General features: G+C 36.9%; 1 protein-coding gene across 15 annotated transcripts in view; it reads left to right on the top strand.

The window, feature by feature from the left end:
* The window catches only part of BIRC6 (baculoviral IAP repeat containing 6), a 176415-nt gene that overhangs the window by 32818 nt on the left and 126312 nt on the right, over nt 1-17285 (top strand). For 13 of the 15 annotated variants that reach the window (XR_004971887.1, XM_036334918.1, XM_036334915.1 and 10 more), the window contains 6 exons: nt 652-734; nt 2536-2758; nt 2836-2996; nt 5256-5314; nt 7560-8954; nt 13393-13542. Coding sequence is in view for 14 of the 15 variants with exons in the window: in XM_036334918.1 (XP_036190811.1) it covers nt 652-734; nt 2536-2758; nt 2836-2996; nt 5256-5314; nt 7560-8954; nt 13393-13542 (2071 nt within the window). In the remaining variant the exon portion in view is untranslated. Of the gene's footprint in view, nt 1-651; nt 735-2535; nt 2759-2835; nt 2997-3475; nt 4147-5255; nt 5315-7559; nt 8955-13392; nt 13543-17285 lie in introns of those variants that run through there. The other 2 variants (XM_036334921.1, XM_036334922.1) reach the window with 2 other exon arrangements.

Genomic DNA, 17285 nt, shown 5'->3' with positions numbered 1-17285 from the left:
AAGCCAAGTGGTTAGGAGCAAGCAGGCGGGTGGTAAGGGGTGGGGAGCCAAGTGGTAAGGAGCAAGCAGGTGGGTGGTTAGGCGTGAGCAGGCAGGCGGTTAGGAGTTAGGGGTCCCGGATTGCGAGAGCGCGCAGGCTGGCCTGAGGGACACCCCTCCCATGCACTAATTTCGTGCATTGGGCCTCTAATTTATAATAATAAAAGTGTAATATACTAATCAGACCGGACATTCTTTCGGACGAAGCCGGGGTTGCGAGGGAAGCCCAGGTCCCGGTGCCTGCCAATGGCCGGAGGGAAGCCCAGGTTCCGGGTGCCAGAGGGAAGCTGGTGCCGTCAGCTGGGGGAAGGAAGGCCTACTCTTGCATGAATTTTGTGCATCAGGCCTCTAGTCAGTAATAAATCTGAGATCATCTATGTGCTTCTGTGTTTGATTTAATGGTCATTTTCTGATGAAACACAATTTTTCAAATAAAGCAGCAAGTTTAGAAACATTTAGGGATTCAGTGTATTGCTTGAACCTAATAGTGGAGGCTAATTTTCTTTTTTCAATAAAGAATTTTACCTAAATTTATTGACTTTTTTGGAAGTTTTTATTAAAAAGTTATTTTAATGTTGATTAACCTTGTGTGTTTTCTTTATAAATTTGCAGCCTGCCTCATCTGGAGATGATAGAGCCATGTGTTTTACTTGTAGTGTATGCCTTGTTTGTTGGGAACCTACTGATGAACCTTGGTGAGTCTTGATTATTCTGGACATAATAGCTAAATTAATACTATATATTGGACTGCGTCCAGCACGGCCAGGGGTGAGCCCGAGGAGGGGCGGTGAAGGATTAAGGAAAACAGACAAGAGAATACAGTTGGAACCAGGTGGATCACTGTGCTTAGATGAGGAAACAGTGACACAGTCTGTAAGCCGAAGCTTTATTTTATAGTCAGATCACACAAAGCAAAACAAGGGCAAGATGTTTACAGTGTTCTTGCAAATTTCAATTCTGCTTCTTTCCTGTCGTTGTCATTCTCTGAACTCTTATCAAGCTTCGTTCAGGCAACACTTGCTGTACCCCCCGAAGCCCACATTCCTTAGCTATCTAGGACTGTAGGGTTGGACTATAAGGTCAAGCTTACAGTCATAGCCTTTTGGCTATAATTGTGCTGGGGGGGCTTTGCCCTCCAAGCTGGGACTTGTTTGTGGCTTTGCCACAAATCAGTCTGAGGGTTGAACCTGTCCAAATGCTGTAGCTACTCTCCACAATATGTGTGTTTCTAAATTGTGCTTTTCTAATCTAGATATAATAATATTCATGTCTTTCTGCCATCGGTATTTTTTCCCTTGTCCTAGGAGGATGAGGTAGCACTGTCTGTGCTCTGTCACATCACTTAGCATTCAGTATCGCTAAGATCTTTCACTGCCTAAAGTCTGTACTTGAAAGTGCCAAAGAATAGAGTCAGACTCTGAAAACCAAGATACTATGATCAAATAAATGAAAAGAGCATGATTAACTTCAGCTGTTTAATAGTGATCTGTTGAAGGCAGGCTGTCAGTGGGGAATCCACAGATGAGGGTCTTATGATTTATGTTAATAAATTTTATTGTAATTTATATTTTTAATCTTCACCCAAGGATATATTTTTTATTGATTCTGTAGAGAGAGGAAGGGAGATGGGGGGGGAGAGAGAGAGAGAGAGAGAGACAGACAGACAGACAGACAGACAGACAAAGATATGAGAAAAACATCAGTTGGTTGCTTCCTGTAGTCATCCTGACTGGGGTTTTCAACCTGAAACCTGGATATTTGCCCTGACCCCGAATTGAACCTTTTGGTGCATGGGATGATGCCCAACCAACTGAGTTATGGTTGTAGGTCCTTGCTTTTCATCTCAGGGTTCTTCTTTGTAAATATTTATTTATTTTTAAATATATTTTATTGATTTTAGAGAGAAAGGGAGAGGGCTGTAGAAACATCACTGACAAGAGAGAATCATTGATGCTTGCCTCCTGCACGCCCCCTACTGGAGATCAAGCCCCCAACTTGGGCACGTGCCTTCGACTGGAATCGAAATTGAACTTGGGACCCTCTAGTCAGCAGGCCAATGTTTTATCCCCTCAGCCAAACTGGCTAGGGCTTCGCAAATTTTAAATATACAATGCAGTATTAACTGTTGTCACTGTACTCTGCATATATGGAGAATTTTAAATCTATACAAAGTAGTTATTCATTTAAAGATGTAGGAAACCATTATGAGGAAATATCAGGACTTTAAGCAATTTAATCAGTATGCTGATATAGCATAAATTATACTGTAGCATTTCTGAGTTTCATCTGAGACTGTATTTGTATTGAGTTAAAGCGTATAATAACTGCTATTATGAAGTTCTGGTTAGACATGTTAGATGATGTTGAATGACTTGGTTTTTGAATCTTGGTAAGGAATACTTGTTTTTTCAAAAAGAAAAGATGATCCTGATATTTAATGTGCAAATTTAACTGCTTTGTTATTCATTAAATTTTTTCCTGTTCATTTATGTAAAGGTCTGAGCATGAGAGACATTCCCCAAATTGCCCCTTTGTGAAAGGTGAGCACACACAGAATGTGCCATTGTCAGTCACTCTCGCAACAAGTCCTGCACAGTTTCCTTGTACGGATGGAACTGACAGAATATCTTGCTTTGGGTCGGGAAGCTGCCCCCATTTTCTAGCTGCTGCAACGAAACGAGGAAAGATCTGCATATGGGATGTTTCCAAACTTATGAAGGTATATTTTAATTTTGAAGTAATAGATTAGTAATTGAGAAAAAAAGCAGCTGTAAACTTAGCCTTTTCATTGTTTAGGTGCACTTAAAGTTTGAAATTAATGCATATGATCCAGCTATTGTACAACAGCTTATTCTGTCAGGAGAACCAAGCTCAACAGTTGAATCAAGGAGACCAACTTTAGCGTGGCTAGAAGACTCCTCTAGTTGCTCAGATATACCAAAATTGGAAGGAGATAGGTATGTGAATTTGTTTTATTGGTATTTATAGACATTAAGTATTTTCCTAAATTGTATGTTCTCTTAATTCTAATTAAAGAGGCAGAAAATTATTATGTTAACAAATTAGATAATAAATGTTTGTTTAAAATGTGAAATAGCTGTATAATTCTTTTAGAAATGCCATAGTCTGTAAAATATACTTTATTTTCTACATTAACCTATGCCATTAATTGGACATAATTGCTGCATTGGAAAATAGTGTAAATAATGAACAAAACAACCCTTCGATTAGGCTTGTAATTTCACCTTCTTTTTTTTTTTTTTTAATATATTTTATTGATTTTTTACAGAGAGGAAGGGAGAGAGATAGAGAGTTAGAAACATCGATGGGAGAGAAACATCGATCAGCTGCCTCCTGCACACTCCCCACTGGAGATGTGCCCGCAACCCAGGTACATGCCCTTGACCGGGATCGAACCCGGGACCCTTCAGTCCGCAGGCCGACGCTCTATCCACTGAGCCAAACCGGTTTCGGCATTTCACCTTCTATTAAATCTTTTCATAAAGCTGTTGAACCAAATGGTTAAATGGTTTTAGTTTCCCCTTTTTTTTTAATTAGCACTTTAAATTATAGACATCCTCATGAATAATGACATAACTTGTGGCTAGAGAGGATGACCTAGTTATTTAAAACAATTTATCAGTAGCCAGCAAAGATTTGAAACAAAATTATTGCTATAGAAACATTTTGTTAAAAATTCTGTGTTGGATTCTCTTCCATTGAGCTTTTCTGGCAGATTCCTGATTTCTATAGGTTTATTTGATCTATGTGGGGAAGGAGAATAAAAATATAATCTCATTTCACTCATTTGTTTCCAAGAAACTGCAGTTGTAACTCTGAACTGGATTAGGATTACAGAGCAACACCTGCAGTATTCTCAAGTAGGCAGATTGAAGGATTTCACAAACCACTCAACTTGCCTTAAGTATTAGCAGCTCTCCTCCCCCCTTTTCTTCTTCAATTTTAATTTTTAATTTTAAATATATTTTTTAATATTACAGTTGATGTACAATATTATATTACTTGCAGATGCAAAGCCCAGTGATTAGACATATACTAGTATATGACTTACAAAGTCATAAGTTTACTGCCCATCTAACAACTTAGGTAATTATTACAATATTATTGACTACATTCTATGCTGTACTTTACATCCCCAGAGCTGTTCTGTAAATACTGATTTGTACTTATTAATTCCTTTTTCATTTCCCCTGCTACCCCCCAATCTAGCAATTGTCAAAATGTTCTCTGCATCTATGAGTCTGTTTCTGTTCTGCTTGTTTATTTTTTCTTTTTAGATTCTACATATAAGTGAAATCATGTAGTATTTGCCTTTTCTCTGACTTACTTGATTCAGCACAATACTCTCTCGATCCATCCATGTTGTTGCAGATGGCAAGATTTTTTTTATGGCTGAGTCAAATTGTATATATGCAACACTTTATCCATTCATCTGTTGATGGACACTTGGGTTGCTTCCATATCTTGCCTATTGTAAATAATGTTGCAGTGAACATATGGATGCATATGGCTTTTCTATTTCCTATTTTGGGTTTTTTGGATAAATATCCAGAAGTGGAATTGCTGGGTCCTTTTTTGTGTCTTTGTTTTAAAATCTATTTTGTGTGGTATAAGTATTGCTATCCCAGCTTTTTATTGTTTCCTTTTTATGAAAAATCCTTTTCTGTCCCTTCACTTTCAGTCTATGTGTCTTTTGATCTAAAGTGAGTCTGTTACAGACAGCATGTGTAGGGTCTTGTTTTGTTACCCATTCAACCACCCTTTGTCTTTTGGTTGGAACATTTAATCATTTGCAATTAAAGTTATTATTGATAGATAGTATCTATTGCTATTTTATTCATACTTTTGATCTATTTTTTTCCATAAAGAAGACCCCTTTAAAAATATTTTTATTGACTTCAGAGAGGAAGGAAGAGGGAGAGAGCGAGAAAAATCAGTGATGAGGGACAGTCATTGATCAGCTGCCTCCTGCATACCCCACACTGGGGATCAAGCCCGCAGTTTATCAGCATTGTTTAATCACTTATGGTCTCAGACTACTTATACATAAATTAAGTTAGTTTTAATAGTTTTTGTGATGCTTATATTCTAGATGTAAAGCAGTGGTTGTTGTAATATTGTACTTTTTTTTCTTCCTGTCTCACATGTATACATTTTTTTGAAATTCAAATTATATTTTTACTTTGTCTTTTAAGTGATGATTTACTGGAGGATTCAGATAGTGAAGAGCATTCCAGATCAGATTCTGTGACAGGTATGTAAAAAATGTTAGATGATCTGTTTATAGCAGAGATCTTGAATTAGTAGTACGTAGTGTTTCCTACTTAACTTTAAATGGTACCTACTTGAGCCAAATAAAGTAAAGGGACAGCTTTATCAAAATTTTGTCCCAGATGTCAGGGAGTTGACATTGAGCTCTTAATAATGTGTTCAATTTATTTGCTTAATGTATCCTCTTTTTAAATAAAAGTAACATTTAAATTAAGGTAAAAACAGGTGAATAGAAAAGACATTTTTAGGTATAAAATCATAGACATTAAGGCTTCAACTACATGCTGCCTTATTCATTATCTTATGAAATATTAAAACAGTATTTTTCATATTTAATATAGTTATAGTATGGGCAAGGCTAATAGTGCATCTCAAAATAGTTTTACTATGTCAGAATTAATATCCTGTCACTTAATTATAGTCTGATAGCATTTTCTAATATATAAAATAGTGATGCTAACATGTGTTAATTAGCGTTTTTGGGATTAAGATAAAAATATGTGAAGCATAATCCCTGGAAAGTAGCGGGTGTTTTAAAAAGTGACTGTTATTACATTTTGGCTCTTCTCTGATGTCAGGTCTCATGAATTAAGGAATGTATAACTTGTTAAATCTCTCTATAAGAGACATGGTTTTATATAGTAGTCAAAAGTTATAGTTAGTTTAGAGTAGCAAGTTCTTTTTAAAATTTAGTTTGTCATGAAATCTTTCTTAAAGACACCAAACAATAATGGTCTGGTTTTGGTTTAACCTTTAGTTGTATTTTGAGGTAGTTCTTAGAAATGAAAAAAAATCAACAAAAATGTAGGAAAATGCCATGAGTGATGTACAAATGTGTAGTTAGATCCCGAATTATAAAGATTTCATTTAAAAATGTTTAGTCTTCTGCTGATAATGTTTATCCCCATCTTTGTTGTCCTTTTGCAAAAGCAGAAAAGGGCTACTATTGCATTTTCTGAATTTGATAGATAATAAACTGGTCATTGGTCACCTGGAGTCTTGGCTAGAGCTTGATCTCTTCTACAAAATAGTTCTTAGGTCTTGTCAAATCACTTTAACTCTTTGGCCTTCAGTTTTTTCCTTTGTACACTGAAGTGTTTGAACTAAATTTTTCTTTTTCTACTCTTAAACTTTTAAATTCTATCTATAACATTTTCTTTGTATACTATGGTTTTGCTCTTTTCTCTGGGTCTAAGGATCTCAGTAGGTATTTTTGTAATTTTAATATCTACCTTTGGTCTCTGTCCTTATACCTTTTCTAACCTTTATTTTTTTCACCTATGTTTGGTTGATCTTTCACTCCTTCTATAGAAACTATAGTTCTGTTTACTTGACATCCCTATATCTAAAAAAATTACCATATATTTTTTTAAAAATATATTTTATTGATTTTTTACAGAGAGGAAGGGCGAGGGATAGAGAGTTAGAAACATTGATGAGAGAGAAACATCCATCAGCTGCCTCCTGCACACTCCCCACTGGGGATATGCCTGCAACCAAGGTACATGCCCTTGACCGGAATCGAACCTGGGGCCCTTGAGTCCACAGGCTGATGCTCTATCCACTGAGCCAAACCGGTTAGGGCTTACCATATATTCTTGACTCTGTGATACCTCAGTAGTGTTGGGAATGTTGTCTTCATGTAGTATTTAAAGGTAGCATTGGTAATAGAAATAAATTCTTCTAGTTCAAATACTTTAGTATTGCCTCCTTTTGAGATTTATAAGTATCTCATTTATTTGTAGTAAAATATGTATCTTCTTAGCTAATTATATTGATATTAGAGGGTCCCTCAGTGTGGCCTGTGGGGATTGGGTCAAAACCAGCAGTCCAATGCCACCTGCTGCTCCTGCCTGCCACTCCTGCTCATCCCAGCCCTGCTACGCCTGTTGGTAGGCTTGCTGCTGCTTTGCTGCGGTTTCTGGGCTGCAGTGGCCAGCTGTGAGTCCTGCATCTGGCACCTATTGGTCAGCTGAGCAGTGCCCCCCATGTGGGAGCGCACTGACCATCAGGTGGCAGCTCCTGCATTGAGCATCTGCCCCCTGGTGGTCAGTGCCCGTCATAGCGACTGGTTGACTGGTTGTTTTGTTGTTCAGTCGCTTAGGCTTTTATGTATATAGATAATGCATTGACTAGATGAGTAAAAATGAAAATTAATGAAAACACATTAGAGATTTTGAGTTACATTCAGAAGGTCATTGCTAATGAATATTGTTCCTTTTTCACAGGGCATATATCACAGAAGGAAGCCATGGAAATGAGCCTTGATATAACAGCACTCAGCATTCTCCAGCAGCCAGAAAAACTTCAGTGGGAAATTGTTGCAAATGTGCTTGAAGATACCGTTAAGGATCTTGAAGAACTTGGGGCAAATTCTTGCTTAACAAACTCTAAGAGTGAAAAGACAAAGGAAAAGCACCAGGAACAACACAACATTCCCTTTCCATGTTTATTGGCTGGAGGTTTATTAACATATAAATCTCCTGCTACCTCACCCATTAGTAGTAATTCTCACAGGTCACTGGATGGTTTAAACAGAACTCAGGGTGAAAGTATTTCAGAACAAGGGTCAACTGACAATGAATCCTGCACTAATTCAGAATTAAATTCTCCTCTGGTAAGGAGGACTTTACCCATTTTGCTTCTTTATAGCATCAAGGAATCTGATGAGAAAGCAGGAAAAATCTTTTCACAGATGAACAGTATAATGAGTAAAAGCTTGCATGATGACGGCTTTACAGTTCCACAGATTATTGAAATGGAACTGGATAGTCAGGAGCAGATGTTGTTGCAGGATCCTCCCGTGACTTACATTCAGCAATTTGCGGATGCAGCAGCCAACCTTACCTCTCCAGATTCTGAGAAGTGGAACTCTGTGTTTCCCAAGCCTGGGACTTTGGTTCAATGCTTGAGACTGCCAAAGTTTGCAGAGGAGGAGAATCTTTGTATAGACTCTATAACTCCTTGTGCTGATGGAATTCATTTGTTGGTAGGACTGCGGACATGCCCTGTTGAATCCTTGAGTGCAATAAATCAAGTAGAGGCCTTGAATAATTTAAATAAATTAAATTCTGCGCTGTGTAATAGACGGAAAGGCGAACTGGAATCCAATCTTGCTGTAGTGAATGGTGCAAATATTAGTGTAATCCAACACGAATCACCAGCAGATGTACAGACCCCTTTGATAATTCAGCCTGAGCAGAGGAATGTTAGTGGTGGATATTTAATACTTTATAAAATGAATTATGCCACTCGGATAGTGACTTTAGAAGAGGAGCCAATAAAAGTCCAACATATCAAAGATCCCCAGGACGCAATTACCTCGCTCATTTTGCTTCCTCCAGATATATTGGATAATCGAGAGGATGACTGTGAGGAACCTATTGAGGAAATGCAATTAACCTCAAAAAATGGCATTGAGAGAGAAAAAAAGTCTGATATTTCTACTCTTGGACACCTGGTAATAACCACTCAGGGAGGATATGTAAAAATATTAGATCTTTCAAACTTTGAAATTTTGGCCAAAGTGGAGCCTCCCAAAAAGGAGGGCACTGAGGAACAGGACATGTTTGTTTCTGTCATTTACTGCTCCGGCACAGACAGGCTGTGTGCATGCACCAAAGGTAAGTGGTTGGTTTGTTGGGTTTCTCTACAAACCTTATAAAGTTGTATATGGCATTTGTTGATGTGTGAATTTTAGATCCATGTAAAGAGACATTTATTCTTTTATAATGAAGTGGTAAACCTTTCAACTTTTTAAACCGTTTTTAAAACTTTTTTCTACTGTCCTAAGTTAGTATTCTAACTGTAAATAAGTTAATAAATATCTCAGAAAGTATCTTCTCTGCTTTAACCTCAAGAAAATAACCTGCTGTTCTTTCTGAGTCCTGACTCTGTATTTGCTTAAATTTGTGGCCTTGGGCAAGTTACTTTAAACTTAGGTAAATGTTTGTTTCTTTACTCGTAAACTAGGATAAGAAGGCCTATTTCCAGGTTTGTTAGAATTAAATTAAATCATATATGTAAAGTTTCTTGCATAGGTATTGGTCCTCATTTCCCCCTGAAATAAAAATATTTGGCAAATAATTAGTACTTTTGCCAGTTTTTTTTGTTTGATTTATTCCTACCTCTGATTGATAGTGAAATCAGTTTTGTAACATCTGAGGCTCTGTATAAATTAACATATGGTATGCATTTTTTTTACTTAATATGTATTTTAAGTCAGAGAGAAAAAGCTATTTTTGAAAAGGATTACTGACAATATCAGACAACATGAGTAGTCCTGTTGGTAGTTTAGGGCCAGGAGATACTGAAGCCTAGGTAACTATAGCCACTACTTGGACAGAGGAATTAGGTTTGAGAAGAGTGATGTATCTCATGTAGTTCTGGTAAGATTTAGCCTGTTTTTCCTCTCTTTAAAAAGATCTCAAGACTTTAGCTAAAAAGAATAATGGTTACTTTCAACAATAAAGAATTTAAATAAAATAAAGCAAGAGATGACATTAAAAAAAATAATGGTGAATATAGTGGTTCAAGTTGCCTTTTTTGAAATACATCAAGTGAAATAACAAAGGGACAAACATCTTCAAATAACATAAAAACCTAACAAGGGTTAACTTGACAAATGGCAAGGCATAATAACTTTAGACTAATAAAGCTTTGAATTAGTTAATAAAGTTCAGAAAACACATTAAAATACTAAGCAATGTGAAGGGTATATGAATTTATTGATCATCTATGGCCAGTTCATTGTTGTTAGATCTTTACCTTTATTAATTCATTTAGTCATCACACCAACTTACGAGGTATGTGCTATCGTTGTCTCCATTTATATAGGTAAGGGAACTGAGGGAAAGCGAGGTTAAGTAAGTTGCCTATATAGAGCTAATAAATGACAGAGTCAGCATTCAGACCTGGCAGTCTGTCATCAGAGTGATTAACTAAGTACACTGTCAGAATGTACCCAAATCAGAAGACTCATTTGGTGACTTTTGGAATCTTAATCTGAAAGATTTAAAAAATGAAAAGAATTTAATTTGCCATTTGGCATGACGTCACTAGTGCCTTGATATTTTTAAAAATATATAAGATGACCCCCAACTTAAGATGGTTTGACTTAGGATGTTTTGACTTTAAAATGGTGCAAAAGCGATATGTATTCAGTAGAAACCAGCTAGGCTAACCTATGTTCAGTAGGTTACATGTATTAAATGCAATTTCAATATTTTCAATTTAGGATGGGTTTATTGGGAAGTAACTCCCATTATAAGATGAGGGGCATAGTTTTTATTTCTGGAGTTGCAGTCTTAGTGGTTTAAGTTGCCACAATCTACTTCAGAATAATTCTGACTTAATTCTAGTAAAATATGGAAACTTTTCTGTAATCTTTTTTCTATGCTACCTTTGTGCTACTGTTGTCTTAAGTATAATATTTAGATAAGTTTTAAATTCAAGCAAAAAGTGTTATTTTATAGAATCTTTGTCTCCTAAAAATGTTAAATGAGAAAAAACATTTTCTCACTTGTTACTTCTACTTTTTTTTTTTTTTTTTTTTTGGTGAATTTGGTATTGTCTTTTATCTTGAAGGACTTTCCTTTAGTACTTATTAATAGGCAGGTTTGCTAGCAAAAAGTTCTCTCAGTCTTGTTTATCTGGAAATGTCTATTTCACCTTCTTTTTGAAGAATAGTGCTATATATGTAGAATTAGTCGTTGACTTTGTGTACATGTCATTCTATTGGCTCTGGCCTCCATTGTTTCTGATGTCAGCTGTTAATTTCCATTGTAGTTTCCATGTCTGATGAGTTATTTTTAACTTGCTGCTTTGAAGATTTTCTCATTGACTTTGACTATAATGTATGTGTATCTGTGGATCTTTTTGTAGTCAGCCTACTTGAGTTTAATTGAAATGATTGTATTTGTAGTATAATGTTTTTCATCAAATATTGGCAGTTTTTGCCCCTTATTTTATAAAAATTTTTTTCTATGTCTTTTTCTCTTTTTTTGGAATTCTCATTACATGTATGCACTTAATTTGATTTGTCCCATAGGTCAATGAGATGCTTTTTTTATTTAAAAATTTCTTCCTTTCTTTTATTTAGCTTCTTTGATTTCTATTGGCCCATTTTTATTTCACTGATTCCTTCTACTACCATTGCAAATGTACTTTGAGCCTCTCAAGTGAACTTTTAATTTTAGTTATTTTACCTTTAAACTGCAGAATTTCCCTTTGATCTTTTAGAATATTTCTTTTTTGTTGAGATTCTTAATTTGTTGAGTCATTTTTTCCATTTGTTCCCTTAATTATCTGGTTTCTTATTTTATGAAAATATTTACAATTACTTATTTGAAATTTTTGTTCGCCAAATCTAATTTTGGGCACTCAGATGTTTCTCATTGATTTTGTTTTTCTTAAGCATGGACTGCTCTTCTTTTGCATGTTTTATAGTTTTTAATTTAATATTGGACATTTTAAATGACATCGGAGAAACTCTGGATTCTGATCCCCACTCCACCACCTGCCTTCCTCACCCACCCTCTCTTGATGGTTGTTGTTCTTTGTTTGATAACCCACCTGGACCAAATTTGTGAAGTGTGTTTCTTTTGCAGTGTGTAGTTGCTGCTGACTCTCTTTTTTGTTTGTTTATTTTAACATTAAGCCTTGTTTCTTTTTTATTGTTAACTCTGTGTTCCACATAGCTTAGTATTCAGCTAAAGATTTTGGTAAGTGGTTGTGCCCTAATACCAAATATATTTACCACTAAGGCCATGTTCATGTGTGCCCTGACTTTTATTTTCTTTATTTTTGTTTTCTGTTGAGTCCTTTCAATTCTTCCTTGCATAGGCATTGGGGGCTTGTTTGGGAATGTGCTGATGGCTTAGGCTCAGTGTGGTCTTTGCTACACATGTGTACAACCTCTAATCAATGTAGGATTTATAGAGTTTACCAAACTCCCTATGCTTCTATCACATCTTTTAAGTTAAAATTCCTGGTTATTTCTAGTGTTTTGCTTGCCCCAGGATCCTGACTGTAGGTAGCAGAGTTGATGGGCCTCATTTTAGTCGCCACTGAGCCACTTTAAAATGACAGCACTCTATAAATCAGTGAGCTTCCTCTGGCAATAGAAGTGAATCAGCTGTTTTTCACAACTTGCCCCACCCTGGTTGAATGACAGTTTTGTCCAGGTTTATATAAAGTTGCTTTTCAGGAAGAGACTTTATTGCCCTCCTTATTCTGTAATTCTGGAAGTGAATCTCCAAATACTCTTGCTAGAATATAATTTTATTCATTCATTTTTGTCTCAAAATTTTGCTAAGTTTGTTTTCAGTGTTTTTCTGTGATAGAGATATAAAAAATAGAGATTCAATTTCATTGTAAAATTAAGACTCTTTGTTTTCTTCCTCCCCCTCACTGATTTTAAAGGGGGCGGGGAGGAGAGAGAGAGAGAAAAACATTGATCGGTTGCCTCCCATATGAGCCCTGATTCGGGGATCAAACCCACAACCTGGGTATGTGCCCTGACTGGGAACTGAACCGATTGGCTCTTTGGTGCATGGGACAATGTTCTAACTAACTGAGCCACACTGGCCAGGTTTGTTACTGCTGGGATTGAGATTGGCCCTTGATCCCAAAATAGCTAGTATATTCGTTTCCTCATCTTTAAGTGGCTACAATAATTGTCCCTATCTCAAGGGTTTTTGTGAAGACTAAATGAATTAATTTAAGCATTTAAAATAGTACCTTACACATAGTAAGTAAATTCTAGTTGAATAACTATTTTCAAACATGTTTGTGTATTTGCCATTTTCCTGATTTAATTTTCAGTTTGCAATTACTTGGCAGTTTAACTTCTAAGTTCTTCGAAATATATCACTTTGTTGAATTGAACCGTGGCCTGGTTCATAGGTCAATGCTCAACCACTGAGCCATGCAGGCTGGGCTGTTATCCTTCTTTATCTGACTATCAAGTGATAGTAAAATAAATTTTCTTAACTAAGTAAAGTGCACTTGTATGGGTACCCATCCATGTATGTATGTTGATGACATATCACTACACTGTAGGTGGTGAGCTTCATTTTCTCCAAATTGGAGGAACCTGTGATGATATTGATGAAGCTGATATATTAGTGGATGGATCTCTTTCTAAAGGAATAGAACCATCTTCAGAAGGTTCCAAACCTTTATCGAATCCTTCAAGTCCTGGCATTTCAGGTATGGTATTAAGTTTTTAAATGATTTAAAAAAATGCATATTCCTGTGATGTTCAGAGTTTTCTGACTTTATTTTTTTTTTTTGTTGTTGTTGTTAATTCTCACCTGAGGATATTTTCTCATGGATTGTTAGGAAGAGTGGAAGAGAGAGAGAAAGACAGAGAGAAACATCGCTGTGAGAGAAACACATCGATTGGTTGCCTCCTGCACACATCCGACCAGGGCCTGGGCTGGGGAGGAGCCTGTAACCGAGGTATGTGCCATTGACCAAAATCGAACCCAGGACCCTTTGGTTCGCAGGCCGATGCTCTATCCACTGAGAAAACTGGTTAGGGCTGAGTTTATTATATTCTTAAACAATATTCAATTTTTTAAAAATATATTTTTATTGATTTCAGAGAGGAAGGGAGGAGAGAGAGTTAGAAACATCAATGATGAGAGAGAATCATTGATTGGCTGCCTCCTGCATGCCCTCCACTGGGGATCGAGCTCGCAACCCAGGCATGTGCCCTTGGCTGGAATTGAACCTGGGACCCTTCAGTCCGCAGGCTGATGCTCTATCCACCGAACCAAGCCAACTAGGGCAATATTTCAGTTTTTATAGTCAACTCTTGCTGACTTTGCTGAGGGCATTAATTTCTGTATTGGCATTCTTTTACTAGGCTTGTTTTTGTGTATTAATTATTATTTTTCCAGTAGTTGAAAAATGTTCTAAACATTAAAATAAGAAGTGATTCTCAACTTTGGGTAGGTTGACCAATATTGGTTCAGTTACCTAAGGAAAAAACACATTACATTGGTCATTAAGGAGTTTTTGGTCTAGCAAGGGAAGAAAAAAAAAAAACATGAAAAAGAGAAGATTCATTAAGTAAGTTTAAAGTCAGTGGAATGGCCTATATTATTAATATTACTATAGGAGTTGAAAAGTCAAAAAAATACTTTCTCGCCGAAACCGGTTTGGCTTAGTGGATAGAGCGTCAGCCTGCGGACTGAAAGGTCCCGGGTTCGATTCCGGTCAAGGGCATGTACCTGGGTTGCGCGCACATCCCCAGTGGGGGATGTGCAGGAGGCGGCTGATCGATGTTTCTCTCTCATTGATGTTTCTAGCTCTCTATCTCTCTCCCTTTCTCTCTGTAAAAAAATCAATAAAATATATTAAAAAAAAAAAATACTTTCTCTCTGCAATAGCATATTCAGACCCCAATTGCCCCATTGTGAAACTTTAGGTACAGTATTTAATTCTGTTTCATGCTCTTCCCGTGTTGCACTGAGCTCTTTCCCCAACCTTTATGCCTACTTTTAGTAATTTTGTACTTCCATAGAGCTGTGTTGTACTCTTAGCACTTACCACATTTTATTCCCCAGAACTAGCATTTAAAAGAAGTTTAGTAAATCTGAAATAAAAAGTATGTTTGAACTCAAATGTATTCTAAATAGAAATAATACATAAAGTTGGTAGTCAATCTTAATGGACACTTATATTTGGGCATTTGATTATTCTTCTTTGCATCATAGACAAACTTAGTGATTACTAGTATAATACATGTTAAATTTAGTGATTATTAGTATAATCTATGGTAGTCTTCACTACCTTAATGCCAGGTGTTCTCAACCTCATCTGCACTACTGACATTTTGGACTAGATTTTTTGTTGTGGTTGAAGTATTCTGTATTAGTCTTATCTCTGAATTCTGCCTACTAGATTCTAGTACATACATTGCCCCCATCCACTTGGCCCTTGGGAGGCAAGATTGTCCCCAGGTTGAGATACACTGACTCATGTCTCTTGCTATAATTAGTCAAGACTTGATTGTTTTGATTATACAACTTAGTTTAAAAGCTAGCATACTGAATGTTTTCTTAATTTATAAGTTATTGTTATAATAAAGAAGAAATTCATAAAGTTCATAAAAGTACTATTTAGTAGAAAAGCTGTGAATTAGATTATAAAGAAGTAAATACAGTCATATGCCACATAATGATGTTTTGGTCAATGATGAACTTCATATATGACAGTGGTCCTATATATCCTATATAATAAAAGCCTAATATGCTAAGTGTACAGTCGACCCATTGGCCGTTCAGCCAATCAAAGCATAATATGCTAATTATATGCTAAGGCCGCTCAACCGCTTGCTATGACGTGCACTGACCACCAGGGGACAGACGCTCTGACCAGTAGGTTAGCTTGCTGCTGGGGTCTGGATGATTGAGACTGAGGGAGATGGGCTGGACACACCCTAGAGCTCTCGCACTGTCCCTCACCGGCAGGCCAACCTCCCACGTTCCTCCTCGGCCCCGATCGTGCACTGGTGGGTCCCTCAGCCTGACCTGCACCCTCTCGCAATCTGGGAACCCTTGGGGGATGTCGGAGGGCTGGTTTTGGCCCGATCCCGCAGGCCAGGCGGAGGGATCCCATTGGTGCACAAATTCGTGCACTGGGCCTGTAGTATGATTATAAAGGAACTGTAAAATTCCTATTGCATAGTGAATTCTTAGCTGTGGTAACATTACTGTTACAATGCATTACTCAGGTGTTTGTGATGAGGCTGGTATAAACAAATCAACTGTGCTGCCAGTCATAGTAGCACATTATAGTCATATACAGTACATAATTCTTTTTTTTAATTTTAAAAATATTTTTATTGCCTTCAGAGAGAGGACGAGAGAGGGAGAGATAGAAACGTCAATGATGAGAGAGAATCATTGATTGCTGTCTCTTGTATGCCCCCTACTGGGGATCGAGCAGCAACCCTGGGCATGTGCCTTCACCGGGAATCGAACCATAACCTGGTTTATGGGTCAAAGCTCAACCACTGAGCAACACTGGCCCAGCTATCCTCTACTTTTAATTATTATTTTAGAGTGTAATCTTTCTACTTACAAAAACAGTTTGCTGTGTAACAATAGCAGTAGTCCCATACATCTCATGTTTGCCATGTTTACTAATGTCAGACAATTTCTCTTGTGCTTGATTTACTCTTGTTTTGTACAGTAATATGCTATACATAACATATAGCCTAGGTGTAGTCCAGGAGAAGTACGCCGTACCACATAGCATAGGTATGCCCGTGGTTGGCAAACTGTGGCTCGCGAGCCACATGCAGCTCTTTGGCCCCTTGAGTGTGGCTCTTCCACAAAGTATCACGTGCGGGCGCGCATGTACAGTACGATTGAAACTTTGTGACCCATGCGCAGAAGTCTGTATTTTGTGGAAGAGCCACACTCAAGGGGCCAAAGAGCCACATATGGCTCACGAGCCGCGGTTTGCCGACCACTGTTAGGCTGTACTATCCATGTTTGTGTAAGTGCACTCTATGATGTTTGCACAATGATGTAATTACCCAATGATGTATTTTCTTAGAATGTAACCCGTTGTTAAGCAGTGAATGTGTAAAGAAAAGACATTGACATGCTGTTAATATTTACCAACAATTTAATACAGTTTCAGTTAGATTTATAAAGTGCTAAACTTTGAGAAAAAATGTAGTTTGAAGTACACTTAACAACTTTATGGAACTTGGTTTACATTTTCTTTGTGAACATATTCTAAACCTATCAGATTTTGTAGTTTTTGTTAATTGGAACAAGAAAAACAGCCTTTCATCTTTAATGTTAGACATTTGACAGATATGAATACATATATTTATTTAAAAAACTAATTTGAAGCTGGTTGTTATTCTTATAATAATGATATGTATATATGATATTCTCAACTATCATCGAAGTGGAAAAAATACTGTT

This window comes from Myotis myotis, unplaced genomic scaffold (assembly GCF_014108235.1).
Source record: "Myotis myotis isolate mMyoMyo1 unplaced genomic scaffold, mMyoMyo1.p scaffold_m19_p_14, whole genome shotgun sequence".
Classification (NCBI taxonomy): Eukaryota; Metazoa; Chordata; class Mammalia; order Chiroptera; family Vespertilionidae; genus Myotis; species Myotis myotis.
This window is presented reverse-complemented; position numbering and strand designations above follow the sequence as displayed.